Source organism: Pan troglodytes, chromosome 5 (assembly GCF_028858775.2).
Source record: "Pan troglodytes isolate AG18354 chromosome 5, NHGRI_mPanTro3-v2.0_pri, whole genome shotgun sequence".
Lineage (NCBI taxonomy): Eukaryota > Metazoa > Chordata > Mammalia > Primates > Hominidae > Pan > Pan troglodytes.
Genome location: NC_072403.2, coordinates 94,214,867 through 94,232,116, shown reverse-complemented (window position 1 = coordinate 94,232,116; position 17,250 = coordinate 94,214,867). Strand labels below are relative to the sequence as shown.

At 35.5% G+C, this 17,250-nt stretch overlaps 1 protein-coding gene and 1 pseudogene across 5 annotated transcripts in view; both read left to right on the top strand.

The window, feature by feature from the left end:
* The window catches only part of IBTK (inhibitor of Bruton tyrosine kinase), a 78,373-nt gene that overhangs the window by 22,516 nt on the left and 38,607 nt on the right, over positions 1–17,250 (top strand). For all 5 annotated transcript variants that reach the window (XM_003950878.6, XM_054686080.2, XM_001148806.8 and 2 more), the window contains 11 exons: positions 179–349; positions 1,642–1,759; positions 2,211–2,391; positions 5,116–5,239; positions 7,689–7,866; positions 9,569–9,743; positions 10,977–11,579; positions 13,023–13,109; positions 14,239–14,321; positions 14,407–14,444; positions 14,901–14,997. In XM_003950878.6, coding sequence (XP_003950927.1) covers positions 179–349; positions 1,642–1,759; positions 2,211–2,391; positions 5,116–5,239; positions 7,689–7,866; positions 9,569–9,743; positions 10,977–11,579; positions 13,023–13,109; positions 14,239–14,321; positions 14,407–14,444; positions 14,901–14,997 — 1,855 coding nt within the window. The remainder of the gene's footprint in view (positions 1–178; positions 350–1,641; positions 1,760–2,210; positions 2,392–5,115; positions 5,240–7,688; positions 7,867–9,568; positions 9,744–10,976; positions 11,580–13,022; positions 13,110–14,238; positions 14,322–14,406; positions 14,445–14,900; positions 14,998–17,250) is intronic.
* On the top strand, positions 15,374–15,472 carry LOC112209610 (U6 spliceosomal RNA; annotated as a pseudogene).

Here is a 17,250-nt window from a genome sequence, read left to right as displayed (position 1 = left end):
AACCATATCCTTTTAAACTCATCTACCCTTTGCTGAAATGTAGAATTTACCTATGATAGATACAGCCATGTATCGGTCATGTCATTTCATGTCATTTTAGATGTAGTATCATCAAATTCTATTTGCATATCTGTATAAATGGTTAATGTAGTATACTAAAGTTAATTTTATTTTGTAGGTCCCTCGGCTTGTGGAAGGACTGAATGGTCATAATTGTTCCCAAGTGGCAGCTGCTAAGGATCATACTGTTGTATTAACTGAAGATGGATGTGTTTATACATTTGGTCTAAACATTTTTCATCAATTAGGAATTATTCCACCGCCTTCCAGTTGTAATGTACCCAGACAGGTAAGCTTTACTCTTTTAAATAATAAGGTTTTACATTTGCAATAAAACCTGTATGAACAAAAAAATGTAAGTTATTGACAGAGCAACTTATTTTATTTCTGTTATTTAACTTTATCTTCAGTGGTATATACTGTCTTTATTATTTATTATTATTATTATTATTTTTTGAGACAGAGTCTTCCTCTGTCGCCCAGGCTGGAGTGCAGTGGTGCGATCTCAGCTGACTGCAACCTCTGCCCCTCGGGTTCAAGCGATTGTCTTGCCTCAGCCTTCTGAGTAGCTGGGATTACAGGCACACACCACCATGCCTGGCTAATTTTTTTTTTTTTTTTGAGTATTTTTTAGTAGAGAGGGTTTTGTCATGTTGACCAGGCTGGTCTCAAACTCCTGACCTCAGGTGATCTGCCCACCTCAGCCTCCCAAAGTGCTGGGATTACAGGTGTGAGCCACTGCACCCAGCCTATTGTCTTTATTTTTAACAGGAGAAATTAAGCATAGTACATATTAGCATTTGTTTGGAGTAAGAAAGAAAGCACTTGGGAAATTCTGCACTTGGGAGATTAGCCACCAAACTGCATCTTTTAAGTATTCATAAGCAAAGAGAGGTCCAGATATTTTGGATTTGAAACTTAAACACTTTTTAGGCCCTCCTTAAGAAAAAATATGAAATTTATCAATACCAAATGGGTTCATGCAAGGGAGGAACTCAGAGACTTGAGTTTTATTTGCTTCAGTAAATCTGCCTCTGCACAGATATGACACGTGACAAGTTGATGTTAGGGGACATGGGTCCAAAAACCAGTATTCTTTATTCTACTTTTTTACTCTCATGTGCACAGCCATCTCCAGAAGGTGCACAGTAGTGCACAGGACAATCGCACGACAAAAAAACATCTAGCCCAAAATGTCAATAATGCCACTATTGAGAGACCATGGAAATATCTAATTTAGAAGCACTGTGTTTTCTATTAAGAATGAGACTGGCTGCTTTGCATATTGCTTGTTAGAAAAAGAAAAATAGCTAAAAGTTTAATAATTTGATTCTTACACCATGTCAATTTTCTATATGTTAAAACTGCTGACTGAAAGTGGCTGCATCACAATGTTTTGTGTTCCGAGAAGGATTCAGGTCTTAGTATGAGTGCTGAGATCTGTTAGTGACAACTGCCAATTGCACTTGAGTGGCCACTAACAGCAAGTATACCATATATTTGCTGGTCTGCTGGATCTTTAAAAAATTGTACTAGGTCATAAATATATAGTAAATTGCAGTTTTATTTGTCTTTAAATAGATACAGGCAAAATATCTGAAAGGAAGGACAATCATTGGCATTGCAGCAGGCAGGTTTCATACAGTCCTATGGACTAGAGAAGCTGTTTACACTATGGGACTAAATGGTGGACAACTGGGTAAGAAATCCTTAATGACAATATCTGGAAATTAAATTGGACTCTTTAAAAAATTATCTTTTCTTTTTAATTTTTATTGATTAGAATGAGATTATGAGTGATTTTTTGTTTGTTTGTTTGTTTGAGACAAAGTCTCACTCTGTCATCCTAGCTGGAGTTCAGGGTGTGATCACGGCTCACTGAAACCTTGACCTCCTGGGCTCAAACGATCCTCCCATCTCAGCCCCCCGAGTAGCTGGGACCAGAGTCCCCTACCACCATGCTGGGCTATTTTTTGTAGAGATGGGGTTTCACCATGTTGCACAGGCTGGTCTCGAGCTCCAGGGCTCAAGGGATCTGCCCACCTTGGCCTCCCCAAGTGCTGGGATTATAGGCATGAGACACTGTGCTTGGCTAAATAGGACTCTTAAAAGAGCTATTTTGTGATTTGCTTATTTGTATCATTTTTTAGGTTGTTTGCTAGATCCCAATGGAGAAAAGTGTGTAACTGCTCCTCGTCAGGTCTCTGCCCTTCACCATAAAGACATTGCTCTGTCTTTGGTTGCTGCAAGTGATGGAGCTACAGTCTGTGTTACCACAAGGGGAGATATTTACTTACTTGCAGACTATCAGTGCAAGAAGATGGCTTCTAAGTATGTGTATTTCTGTGAAAGAAACATAATTTTAATAATAATTCAACTCTTCCAGCAAATATCTGAGTGTTAGCTTTATGCTATGTTCTATAAATGTCAAATGGAAAAAATTGAATGAGGAAAAACATCAGGAATCTTTGTCTTTGATTTTTGTCTTTTGGCATGGATCCAGTGAATATATATAAAATTTCTGTGTAAATTGTAAAGTGGTATTTCTGAATTATGTTTAATATGTAGTTAAATATGAGCTATATATTTTTTCTTTTTTTGTATTTTAGGTGCACAGAAATAGATTAATCATAATTCTTGATTCGTGACACTCTCATCGTTGGTTCCTGTATAGCCTTTTTTACATTATACATTTATTTATCTTTAGAATATAATCATATATCATGAGCCCTCTAACCAGGCTTAGTGTTTATAACTGATAAGTATATTTTTTTAAAAAACATGTTATTATAGAATGCAGTAAAGTAGCAGTTGGTTGACTAGTCAAGTCAAAGCAAAGAATCATAAAGTTTTTTGTTTTTTTTTTTTAATTGAGACAGGTTCTTGCTCTGTAGCCCAGGCTAGTCTTGAACTCCTGGGTTCAAGCGTCCCTCCTGTCTCAGCCTCCCAAAGTGCTGGGATTACAGATGTGAGCCACTGCGCCCAGCCTCATAAAGTTTTAAGTATGGGTGGGTGCACCAACTGGAATTCCCTGTCTTTTCATATAAACCGTACTCATAATGTGTCACCTGTTATTTCATTTTGAATGATTTAAGGAACCAGTGCTTAAAAACAATTGTGAAGTAATGTAAGTGCAGAATTGTACATTTTTAATACATTTTGAATCTTTTATAATTGATTAATTAATTTGACAGTTTTTTGCTGCTCATATTTATTGTGCCATTCCAAAGTATTCAACTTTTATAGACAGGTTTAAGACTAATATGTTACCATTTATATAGTATTTTACTGTGATAAATTCATTATAAATATATACATTATTAGTTTAAATAAATACAAGTACTTAAATAGGTCTTTGTACAAATATAAATGATTCTTGAAAGTGGATAGCTCAACTAGTGGGAGCAGTTGTGTACAGGAATTCTAGAGAATAGCTATCTAACTTTTAAAACAATTGGGGATTTAAATTTAAATGCAACAAAATGCTTTTGATAATGTAAAACAGGTACCATCCATGAAGTTACTCATGAGCAGAAAATGTCTATCAATTTGTAAAAACTTACCTTCTTTGAGTAACAATTACTTTTTTTTTTTTTTTTTTGAGACGTTGTCTTGCTCTGTTGCCCAGGCTGGAGTACAGTGATGTGACCTATGCTCACTGCAACCCCCGCCTCCCAGGTTCAAGCAATTCTTCTGCCTCAGCCTCCCGATTAGCTGGAATTACAGGCATCTGCCATCATGCCCAGCTAATTTTTTTGTATTTTTAGTAGAGATGGGGTTTCTCCATTTTGGCCAGGTTGGTCTCGAACTCCTGACCTCAGGTGATTCGCCCACCTTGGCCTCCCAAAATGCTTGGATTACAGGCGTGAGCCACTGCACCTGGCAGAAAGTTACTTTTGACTTCAATTTTAGGTTATATTTTAGTGATAGAAACATGAAAATGTGAATATGTTTCTTAAAACTGACTAAATAGGTTTTTTCCTGAGTTTGAGGTGATATGTAAGATGTTGAGTTGTATTTTTAGTTAACATTTATAAAACTTGCCTATATAACATTAAATCACATAAATATGTTATATCCAAGAGTACATTAAGGAAATTATTTTGTTACAGATTAAGTTATACAATATAGTAATTTTGAAAATTTTTTTTCCCTTTAATTTAAAAGGGAGGACAGTCATTGGAGTAGCAGCAGGCAGATTTCACATAATGCTATGCACATCAAATGTGCAGATATAATGAAATGTGTAGCTAATGAATGAGTTACTGAATAGCAGTACAGATGATTTTCATGGTAGCAATATCTGTTTAGGATTAGCCATTTTTTAAATTAAGCATTTCTATTTAATTTTGAGGTTTAAAATTTGTCTTTTCTGTTAAAATAGAGATGCACTTAGGAGCTTATAGCCATACCAGTTATTTATTTATTATTTATTTACTTTTTTAAGACAGAGTCTCTCTCTGTCACCCAGGCTGGAGTGCACTGGTGCGATCTCTGCTCACTGCAACCTCTGCCTCCTAGGTTCAAGTGATTCTTCTGCCTCACCCTCCCGAGTAGCTGGGACTACAGGCGCGCATCACCATGCCCGGCTGATTTTTGTCTTAGTAGAGCTAGGGTTTTGCTATTTTGGCCAGGCTGGTCTCGAACTTCTGGCCTCAAATGATCCACTGGCCTTGGCCTCCCAAAGTGCTGGGATTACAGGCATGAGCCACTGCACCCAGCCCATACCAGTTATTTAAACTCCAGAGTGAATGTTTGAATTAGCAGGTGGAACTTCAGGCATTTAATGTGTGTGTGTGTGTGTGTGTGTGTGTGTGTGTGTGTGTGTGGATAAAGGCATTTAAGAGAAAAAGACTTGACATAGAAAGGAACAGCCCCCTTGTAGGGGAAATTTACAGAATGGAAGGCTAGAGATACCAAAGACCAAATCATTTTACTTCACCTTCCACAATAATTGCCTATAGATTGTTGTTTGAATACCAACTTCTTTGAAGTTTAGGCATGTGTAGTTTAGAGAACATATTAATCTAGGATTTTTTTTTTTTTTTCATCTAGACAATTGAACTTGAAAAAAGTTCTTGTGTCTGGGGGTCATATGGAATACAAGGTTGATCCTGAACATTTGGAAGAAAATGGGGGTCAAAAAATTTGCATTCTGGCAATGGATGGAGCTGGAAGGGTAAGTATATATTTATGTAAAAGTGTAATCTTACTCTCAGTTGATAGCTGTAGCAGACCTGGTAACATGAAAATGTATTGCTATGTTAGTGACAATTCCTATTGACTTTGATGATTAGTATTGGGTGCCAAAATAAGTATGTTTTAGACATCCATTACTAATTAGTATGGAGGTGGGATTTAGAGAAAGTATGACAGACAGCATTTAATCTAATGTTGCACAATACTGATTTGTTAAACTGTAATCAAAAATTTTATTGTGCTTAAAATGAAAAGAGATTTTGATGTTATTTGGTATATACACTGAATACTGATAAATGACACTGAATTGCGTAAATATAAGATATGTAATGTAACTATAATTTTATTTATTTATTTTTTTTGAGACAGTCTCGCTCTATTGGCCAGGCTAGAGTGCAGTGTCATGATGTCGGCTCATTGCAACCTCCACCTCCTGGGTTCAGGCGATTCTCATGTCTCAGCCTCCTGAGTAGCAGGGATTACAAGCATGTGCCACTACGCCTGGCTTATTTTTGTATTTTTAGTAGAGACGGGGTTTCACCATGTTAGCCAGGCTGGTCTCAAACTCCTGGCCTCAAGTGATCTGCCCTCCTCAGCCCCACAAAGTACTGGGATTACAGGCGTGAGCCACTGCGCCTGGCCTCATGTAACTGTTAAAAAAGTAAAGATCAGGCAATATGATAAATTCGGTGCATAGTTGGAAATTTTTTTCCATATTTAGTTTTATACAAATGTATGCATTATAATATATGTATACATTATAACTATCCACATTATATATGAAAGATTTCCAGATCAGTAGTGTATAAGGAATTTCTTATCTCTTAAATAAAAAGTTCTAATTTTAGTTCCTTATGCAAACATATCAGTACCTTTCCTTAATAAAATTATTAATTTAAAATATGTAAAAAGATTATTTTCTGAAATAGATGCTTCAATTAATGTATTTATATATTATATAAAATACATCTCTAAATTGTTTTTGAAGGGTGGGAGGGTGGGAGCCATCTCTAAATAATATATTTAGATTTTAAAAATTATATTTAAAAGTATATATCATACACTAATGATACTGAAAAACACGCAGTATGGGTAGAAGAACACAGATGACTTTCTGGTTTTACTTATAAAATTAAAATAATGTTTTCCGAGGTTTATTATGTGCTATAAAGTTTGACATTTTAGAAATTGAGGAATTAATCATAAAGCTCCACATACTGGGTCATTATAGGCATACATTGTAGGGATGGAGAATGAAGATGATTTTAATAGTAGTAACTAGGTTTAAATATTAGAGCTCTACATCAGGAAGAATAGCTGTTGGATGGTGGGCGTAATACTTGGGTGATGTGATGCTCTGTGCAGCAAACCACCATGGCACACGTTTACCTATGTAACAAACCTACACATCCTGCACAGTACCCCTGAACTTAAAAGTTGAAGGAAAAAAAAAGAATTAGAGCTCCAGTTTGTACTAGTGGAAGGAAACAAATGGGGTTACATAAAAGAGTTGAGTATAAAAACTTACATTTGATTTTGGGATGTGTATCACTTACATTGAAATGGATATAGCTTATACTTCTGGATATTTACTTCCTGCAAAATAGAGTCTCATTAAGAAAACCAAGCTCTGAAAGCATCAGTCAGTCTCAATCAGTATAGTCTTTTTGTGTGAATAACTTTTTAGCGACCTTGTCAGATAACCATTTTGTGTTCTAGTTTTCTTAACTTGATTATGAGGGAATTGGACTTTTAAAAATCAGCAGTTTCAATTTTTCAAATGAAATTGTGCTTGGAATACCGGTATATGAAACAGATAAAACAATTGCTACTGTGGATTGGGAAGCCTGACACCCCATCTCTCATCATTCTCCATCCCTTAGCAAGTCCCCTGGAGCTACTTTTCAGGGACTCTGAGGTTTGCAGAACCATTTACAACCATTGAATTCTGTAATGACTTTTCTAAGATTTTGTTTTAGTTATATAATTGAGTTATGCATACATTTACTTTTTTCTTGAGAGTAAAGTTTGGATTTTCATAGGTGGATCATTCTTCTTGTAAAGAGATAGTACTACAAGAAGCCTGACTTGTAAGTTGTAGCTTTAAGATTTTGTTTTTCTTTAGCATTGTAGCAGATCTGTTTGCCCTACACAGGTAATACTGGAAATTGCTACTTCTTAAGAGGAGTGCCTTTGAAATAATTTCTAATGCTTCAGGCTTGCTTAATATACTTTTCTGAAAGATATTTCTTTAAAATCATCTTGATTTTTATTATAGTATCTATCTTTTTCTGTGGAAGAATGAACATTGAAACATACTAATGAGAGCTTTTATTTTAACAGCATTGTCTCTTCATATCTTGATTTAAGGTTTTGGTTGTTCAAATGCTACTTGCTTTATATTTCAATGTGATTTGGTTTTGTTTTAGGTGTTTTGCTGGAGATCAGTCAACAGTTCTCTGAAGCAGTGTCGATGGGCCTATCCACGTCAGGTCTTCATTTCTGATATTGCTTTAAATAGAAATGAAATTCTATTTGTTACGCAAGATGGAGAAGGATTTAGAGGGAGATGGTTTGAAGAGAAAAGAAAGAGTTCTGAAAAGAAAGGTCAGTTCATATATTGAACGATACGTAAAAGTACCTTTCAATTATCCTTTAATTTGACAAGTATTAGGTTCAACTGACAAGTATTATTAGGTTTTACTTTTATGTATTTATCTTTGTGATTAGTTTTTTAATGCCTGTTTCCTATTAGAGTGTAAGGTTAGTGATGGCAAGGGCCATGAATATTCGTCTATATCCTTAGCCTTTGGCATATTTCCTGGCACATTGTAGTCACTCATTAAATCACCTGTTGTATGAATAACTCAGTTATTGTGTGCCAGAACAAAATCAAGAATGTTTATAATTACTCAGAAAATTATAAACATATTCTTCAAAATCATAAAGCCACAGATAAATGACTTTTGTAAAATTTAATGATTTACTTGTATTTCTTTTATTTCTTTATAGATTATTCAAGTCTGTAAACATTTAATATATATTTACTATGTGCCAGATATAGGGGAAAGTTTTAAAGATGCAAGAATATATAAAATGGGCCTCTATACTGAGGCACTCATAGGCTTGTAGGGGCAATAGACATGTATGTAAATATTTGCAGTTCACTGAGACTAATGTTAATATCCACATAATTAGTTTCTCGAGAGCATAGAAATTGGAATGACTATCAGAGAAGATTAGTAAAGCCTCATAAGACTAAAATAGAGTTAATTTGTGGGAGTAACTAGAACATAGGTTCAACTTATGGAAGTCTTTAGAAGTGTGTCGTAGTCATATTTAGTGATCTGAAACTGAATTCATGATTTCATGCTACAACTTCTGCTTCTCAGTGTTTTCTATTTCTGTAAATTATCTTTGACACTCAGATTCCCTTACACTAGAATTAATCAGTCATCAAGTTTTGTTCTCTTTCTCAAATGTTTCTTATATCTTTCCACTTTTTTCCAGATTCATTGCTACAACCTAGTCTATATCATCTTTTAATTCTTTTCCTGGATTTACAGTAATTCCTTAAATGGCCTCTTTTTATCTATTCTTTGTTTACCTGAAACATTCTTCACACTACAGCCAGAATCATTTCATTCATGTAAATTTCATATCTTTGTGGAAGCACTATATCCTTTACCTTCATAGCCTTGATTTTACTTGTAATGATATAATCATTTGTGTAATGTCTGTCTTCCCTGCTAGATTGTGTACTCGAGGAGAGCAGGCACATGTCTGTCTTCTTCACTACTATATCACCAGACTGATGATATCATAGTAGCCCAGTTTGGTTACTCACATATTTTCTGAATACATGCAAGAAAGGGGGAAGAGAAAGGGAGGAAGCAAATAAACAAGCAGATTATGAAGACAGTAGATTTATATATTTTTAATCCAAGTTGAAGAATTTTTTTCCCTTTGGGCAACAGGAAGTATAAGTTGAAAAGTTTTAAAAGCTAGTATGACACTAGATTTGCTTTTTAGAAAGGGAACTTTGGTTGCAGTATGGAGGATGTGTTTGTTGAAAGAGATGGAATCATGGATAATTGAGAATCCATCCACCAAAAATTTCCTGTATAATACAGCCAATATAGTCAGTGGAAAATGTGTTGAAGAGAGGATGTAGTTCTTCAAAAACACTGAATATATGTGAAAAAGATTTCCATATTTTTCTAACTCCTTTTCTATTCCATTTACTTCTCAATCATTTTAGTAGTTTCAGTAAAGCCTTGATTAATGGTAGTTTATTTTTTTTTAACAGAGATTTTATCAAACCTTCACAATTCCTCATCAGATGTGTCTTATGTCTCTGATATAAATAGTGTGTATGAAAGAATTCGACTTGAGAAACTTACCTTTGCACATAGAGCTGTTAGTGTCAGCACAGATCCAAGTGGATGCAACTTTGCAATCCTGCAGTCAGATCCTAAAACAAGGTATACTTGTATATATTAAATTTCATTTTTTAGAAGGAGCAATCACTGAATTTTCTTGTTTTCAGTAGCTGCTGGTGCAAATTTAATTGAAGAGCTGTTGCCAAGACCTGTAGAGACCTTAGACATAATCATGTTTACAGGATAATCCAGAGGTAGAATTTGTTATACTTGGAGTGATGAATGTTTCCTTTGGTTTGTAAACTGACATTTATTGAAAATATTGAAAATATCTATACATGCACTCACAAAGTTTATTGTCTTTCTTTCTTTTTTTTTTTTTTTGAGATAGAGTCTTGCTCTATTGCCCAGGCTAAGTGGCAAAATCTCGGCTCACTCTAACCTCCACCTCCCAGGTTGAAGCGGTTCTCTTGCCTCAGCCTCCCAAGTAGTTGGGATTACAGGTGCCCGCCACCACACCCAGCTAATTTTTGTATTTTTAGTAGAGATGGGGTTTTGCCCTGTTGGCCAGGCTGGTCTTGACCACCTGACCTCAGGTGATCCGCCAGCCTCGGCCTCCCAAAGTGCTAGGATTACAGGCATGAGCCACCGCACCCTGCCTTATTTGTCTTTCATACTTTATGATGTACCCTGGGTTCTCAGATTCTGAAAAATGTATTATAAATATTTCTTAGGCAGTTTGCAAAGATTTCTGACCCTTGAATATGATGAGAATTGGCAAAATAAGTGTTGAGGCGCCATCTGTAAATCCCAATGCAAATCTCCTAAGTCACATTAGCAGAGAGGTATCAGATTAAGATAAACATCAAGGGTACTGTTGAAGAGGGAGGAAATTCTGCAAGTAGGGTCATCATCCATCCTGGTTTGCCCAGGCCTGCCCCAGTTTTAACATTGAAAGTCTCATCTGAGAAACTTGTCAATCCAAGGCAAACCACAGGAGGGTTGGTCTTCCTACTGAGAAGGGTGAAATGTTGGTTGGGAAGGTGTAATTGCATTCCCACAGTACAGTAAGAACCAGGGATACGGACAACTTAGTTCTTATCATTTTAATTTGAGAGAAGAATAGAATATAAATATAAAAAGGAATAGAAAAAAATTAAAGGATGATACAGCATCTAGGACTTTGTGCAATATTCTTGTATTTTAGGAAATGCCAAATTTAAAATTTTCTAAATACTGTTTAAAAAATTGCATTTTAAAGGAAAATTGGCTAGGTATGAAAAAGGATTTCCTTCATATTTTTTGAAGCATAATTTGTTTTTGTCTTCTTTCTAGCCTTTATGAAATTCCAGCTGTGTCCTCATCATCCTTTTTTGAAGAGTTTGGCAAACTGTTGAGGGAAGCAGATGAAATGGACAGCATTCATGATGTGACATTTCAAGTTGGCAATAGACTCTTCCCTGCACATAAATATATTTTGGCAGTGCATTCTGATTTTTTTCAGAAATTGTTTCTTTCAGATGGTAATACTTCAGAATTTACAGATATTTACCAGAAAGATGAAGATTCTGCAGGGTGCCATCTCTTTGTGGTAGAGAAGGTTCATCCTGACATGTTTGAATACCTTTTACAATTTATATACACAGATACTTGTGACTTTTTAACTCATGGCTTCAAACCAAGAATACACTTAAACAAAAACCCAGAAGAATATCAGGGAACTCTGAACTCTCATTTGAATAAAGTGAATTTCCATGAAGATGATAACCAGAAGTCTGCATTTGAAGTTTACAAAAGTAATCAAGCTCAAACAGTTAGTGAGAGGCAGAAGAGCAAACCTAAATCTTGTAAAAAAGGAAAAAATATTAGGGAAGATGATCCTGTAAGAATGTTGCAAACTGTTGCAAAGAAATTCGGCTTCAGTAATTTGAGTAGTAGGTATGATTTCTCTTTTATATCTGTTCCTGTGCCTCATTCAGTCCTCCTTTAAAAAATTTCCCACCCTTACTGTGAAACCCCATCTCTACTAAAAATACAAAAAATTAGCCGGGTGTGGTGGCGGGCGGGCGCCTGTAGTCCCAGCTACTCAGGAGGCTGAGGCAGGAGAATGGCCTGAACCCGGGAGGCGGAGCTTGCAGTGAGCCGAGATTGCGCCACTGCATTCCAGCCTGGGCGACAGAGCGAGACTGTGTCTCAAAAAAAAAAAAAAAAAAAAAAAAAAATTCCCACCCTTTTTGCCTTGCTTTGCTTTTCTTTCCCCTCCCCAAGTCTCCTCCCACTTGTTCCATCCCCTTCTCTTTCTCCTTCCCCTCCTCTTCCTCTCTCTCCCTTTCTCCCTACCCATCCTTTTTTTGGGGAGGTACATGGATATGTCTTTCCTCCATTTGCGGGCAGAGCTATCTCTGGGACTTCTTGGATTACATTAATGGATAGGAAAGCTGTTGGTGGGTTTGAACTCTGGTTTGTGTATGTAACAGGGATCTGGAGTGGCAGGCAATGTGGTATGCTGGAAAGGTCTTTCAAGTTAGAAAGACATACATATCTCTTAGCTTTACTATTCCTGGCTGGGACAATTTTCTTTCTTTTACCTCAGTTTCTCGAACTCCTGGGCTCAAGCGATCCTTCTTACCTCAGTTTCTCAATATAAGAAATGGGAAAGATAATATTTGCCTCATATTGTTGGTATGGTTTTGTCATATGTAAACCATAGTATCATATTATGAATCAGATTATTTGAAATTCTTTCTTTTTTTAAGGTATTTATGTTGCTTGTGGCAGTTAAACCTTCGTTGTAGGGTGGGAAGAGAGGAGGGGTGTGTATCGTGTTTCCTGTTTAAAAATAATGAAGGGGCCGGGCGCGGTGGATCACGCCTGTGATCCCAGCACTTTGGGAGGCTGAGGTGGGCAGATCTCCTGAGGTCAGGAGTTTGAGACCAACCTGGCCAACATGGCGAAACCCTGTCTCTACAGAAAATTACAAAAATTAGCCGGGAATGGTGGTGAATGCCTGTAGTCCCAGTTACTGGGTTGGCTGAGGCAGGAGATTCATGTGAACCTGGGAGGTGGAGGTTGCAGTGAACTAAGATCATGCCACCACACTCTAGCCTGGGCGACAGAGCGAGGCTTCGTCTCAAAAAAAAAAAAAAGGAAAAACTTTGCGCTATGGCTTTGATTTGTCTTTTGTCAGTAATGTTTAATCTATTTTGAATTCTAACTAAAATGGAAGTATGATATTTCTTTATCTCAGAGTAGGAGTTTGTTGAGATACTTTTCTAGGATACAGTATTATATTTAGATGTAAGCTAATTTGTTGGATTTTTTTGTTGTATGTTTATTTTTGTAGGGGAATATCAATTGTTAATTTTTATCTATCCTTGATAGGTTAGATGGAGTCAGATTTGAAAATGAAAAAATTAATGTTATTGCCAAGAACACTGGTGATAAACTGAAGCTAAGTCAGAAAAAATGGTAAGTAAGGAAAGGAAGATTAACTTTTCATGTCTAGATTTTGGCATTTAAGTGTGGAAATAGATCTCTGCTTACCCACATATGAAGCAAAATTTATAGGTAGATACCCTCTTACCTTTTCTAGTATTCTGCATTTCTGGAAATGTTGGGGAGCTGTTGAAGTAAATTGATAAAATATTAACTGCTGAAGACATCAAAGGAGTTTTTTCTTTCCGATGACTTTCTAATAGAGAGTGAAACTTTTAATTTTTATTTTTTCTTGCCTGAATTTTGTGCCTTGTTATAATTAGGAAATGTTATTAGCCCCCAAACCAATTAATTATACCTCTTCATCATTGTTATGATTATTGCCTTTAGTATAAAAAATTCTTAATAATAAATATACTATTCTAAATATATTGTTAAAAAGTTTTGTTTTTAGGGCCTGGTGTGGTGGCTCACGCCTGTAATCTCAGCACTTTGGGGGGCCGAGGCGGGTGGATCACCTGAGGTCAAGAGCCTGATTAACATGGTGAAATCCTGTCTCTACGAAGAAAATACAAAAATTAGCCGGGCATAGTGGCGGGTGCCTGTGATCCCAGCTACTTGGGAGGCTAAGGCAGGAGAATCACTTGTACTCGGGAGGCGGAGGTTGCAGTGAGACAAGATTGCATCATTGCACTCCAGCCTGGGTGGCAGAACGAGACCCCGTTTCAAAGAAAAAAAAGTTTTGTTTTTAGCTATTCATACTTCCTCTGTAAGTGAAAAGGTTTTGGAGAAGGATAAACTGTGGAGTTGTTTCAACTGTGCTTGGCCCAGATTAGCTACTACAAATAAGTGAATTACAGAGACTTAAATATGATATCACTTAGTATTATTAACAGTTTGTCTGGAATAAAAAAAAAGGAAAATCAGAAAAATACTTTTTGAATATTTGTATTCAGCTCCCTTTTCAAATATTGTCTTTACTCTAAGGCCCTTATCTTCCCTGTGGTGGAAGAAGATGAAGTATTTTATTGTATGTATTCCTGCAAGTTATTTATTCTCTGCCACCTTTAAGAGAAAATTGAAAGTTAAGCCACATCCTATAATCTTTTTCATTAAATATGTAAAGAAATTGCTCTTGCTTCAATTAAACATTTTCTTGCAGTTCATTTCTGTGTGACGTGACCATGAAATCAGTGGATGGAAAGGAATTTCCTTGTCATAAATGTGTTCTTTGTGCTAGACTTGGTAGGTGCACTTTTTAAAGCTGCTGATTTATTTGCTGTAGTATTGTTTCACTATTCTTATTGCATTGAACTTTTTTTTCTTTTAGAATATTTTCATAGTATGCTGAGTAGCTCATGGATTGAGGTAAGATTTAAGTAAAAAGTGCCTAGGTTGGTAACTATGTTTCTTTATATTTTGTGCAAAGTATGTAGTAAAGAAATTCAAAATCAGAACTCGATATTTTAGCTCAGTTTTTCATTTATATTAAACTTTATGCTTGAGGCTGCTGGAAAATAGCAACACTTAGAATTTAAAATTATTGCCAAGAAGCTACTTAAATAAAAATTTCCCCGTTATTATTTAGAAATGTATTAGGAACACCACTGTGTTTCTTGTTTTCTGAATTTTTTTGTTCCTTTTTCATGTTATGTTTTAAAATTAAATTTAATATTATTTTAGCCATGTGTTTTGTAAATTTTATGTTTTGCATTTGATGTGATTTCCTGTTCAGAGTGTTTTGTACCAATAACCCAAATTAGAATGTAATATTTTATTGTTTAGAATGAATTATTTTACTTTATTTTGTCTTATTTTATTTAGGCTTCCAGTTGTGCAGCTCTGGAAATGCCAATACATTCTGATATATTAAAAGTTATTTTGGACTACCTCTATACTGATGAAGCTGTGGTGATAAAAGGTATTAATAAGAGTTAGGACATTGTAGATACTTCACATATAATGGAATAATGGTAAAATCAACATGAATCTTAATTTCTAATAGAAAAAACCATCAATACAGGCTTAATTTATTTTATTTTTAAAATATTTAATTTATTTTTTATTATTTATGGAGACCGGGGTCTTACTATGTTGCCCAGGCTAGTCTCAAACTCCTAGGCTCAAGGGATTATTCCACCTCGGCCTTCCAAAGTGCTAGGATTATAGCGTGAGCCACTATGCCTGGCCAATAAAGGCTTAATTTAGAATAAGCAATAGGAATGATTGCTAATAGTAAAGGAGCAGAAAAAGGTTTTCATTACCCATGTGAAAATGAACTCTTTGAGAATTAGTGCTTGCTTCGGCAGCAAGTATACTAAAACTGGAATGATACAGAGATTACATGGCCCCTGTACAAGGATGACACGCAAATTTGTGAAGCATTTCATTAAAAAAAAAAAAAAAGGAATTGTAGGTAATGGTTGAAATTGGATTCAGCAGTTCAATTTCCAGCTACTTCTATGATGGAGATGAATGAATTGACAACAGGGATAGTTTTGACAAATATTTACATAAGTTCTTTCTTACCTGTTTTTCCCCTTTGTGGTTACACATCTTGAAAGAAACAGATTAAAAATTGTACCAAAATTTATGAAGAGAGGTCATTTATGTACTTTGTTAGGCAAAACAGTAACTTTTAGTTACAAGATATGTTTACTCATTGGAATGGTACTGGATGTTCTGTCATATTCCATTAGTTTTTTTTAACCCCAGCTGTATACTGGGGATAAAAAAAAAGTGAATAGACCTTTTTCTATATTCAAGAAACTCAATCTAGTGGAGAAGACAAATGTATAAGAAAACAAATATAATCCAACAGAGTAATTCTCTAAAAAGCAGATGCATTTTTAAGAAGCTAGCCTCTGAGTCTGCCTAGGAAATCTGGGTAGTCTTGTAAGGAGATAGAGTTTAACTGAGGACAAGATTTCTGAAGATTTGTATACTTGAGAGTAAGATAACTGAGACATGGTATGTTTTTCTCTACTTTCATTCTTTTTAAAAATCGAGAAATTATTTGCATGATAAAACTTATACTTTTAAAGCATACAATAAGTAGTTTTTAGTATGTTTATGAATTTGTGCAACTATCACTGTATAATTATACATTGATGATATATATGAACATTTTCATCAGCCCAGAAAGATACCTTGTACCCATTAGCAGACATTTCCCACTGTCTCTTATCCCCAGTCCCTGGAAAACCCCTATTATGTTTTCTGTCTCTATAGATTTGCCTCTTCTGGACATTTTGTATAAATACAATCAAACAACATGTGACCTTTTATATTTAACTTATTTTACTTAAGTACGATGTTTTAAAAATTTATCCGTGTTGTAGCAGGTACCAACACTTCATTCTTTTTTGTTGCCAAATAATATTTATTGTGTGGATATAACACATTTATTCATCAGTTGATGGATGTTGGGGTTGTTTTTACCTCTTGTCTATTAGGAATCATGCTGCTGTGAACACTCATGCCTAAGTTTTGCGTGGGCCTATGTTTTCATTTTTCTTGGGCATATACCTAGAAGCGGAAATGCTGGGTCATCTGTTTAATTTTTTAGGAACTGCCAAACTGCACAGTGGCTAGCTGTACCATTTAACTTTACCACTAACAGTGTGAGGGTTCCAGTTTCTCCACATCCTTGCAAGCACTTACTAGTATCAACCTTTTTTATTATAGCCATCCTAACAGGTGTGAAGTTATGCAACATTGTGGTTTTGATTTGTATTTCACTAATGACTAATGATGTTGAACATCTTTTCATATGCTTTTTGGTCATTTGTATATCTTCTTTGAATACATACTCAAATCCTTTGGACACTTTTTTTCTCAATTATTTGTTTTTTTATGATGTTGCAAGAGTTCTTTATATATTCTGGATATTAGTCCCTTATGGGATATATGATTTGCAAGTGTTTTCTCTCCTTCTCTGAGTTGTTTTCACTTCCTTGATGAAGTGTCCTTTAAAACAAAAACTTTTAATTTTTTTTTATTTTTGAGACAGGGTCTTGTTCCATTGGGCAAGCTGGAGTGCAGTGGCATGGTCATGGCTCACTGCAGCCTCGGCGTCCTGAGCTCAAGTGATCCTTCCCACCTCAGCCTCCCAAGTAACTGGGACTACAGCTGTGCACCACCATGCCTGGTTAATTTGTAAAAATTTTTTTAG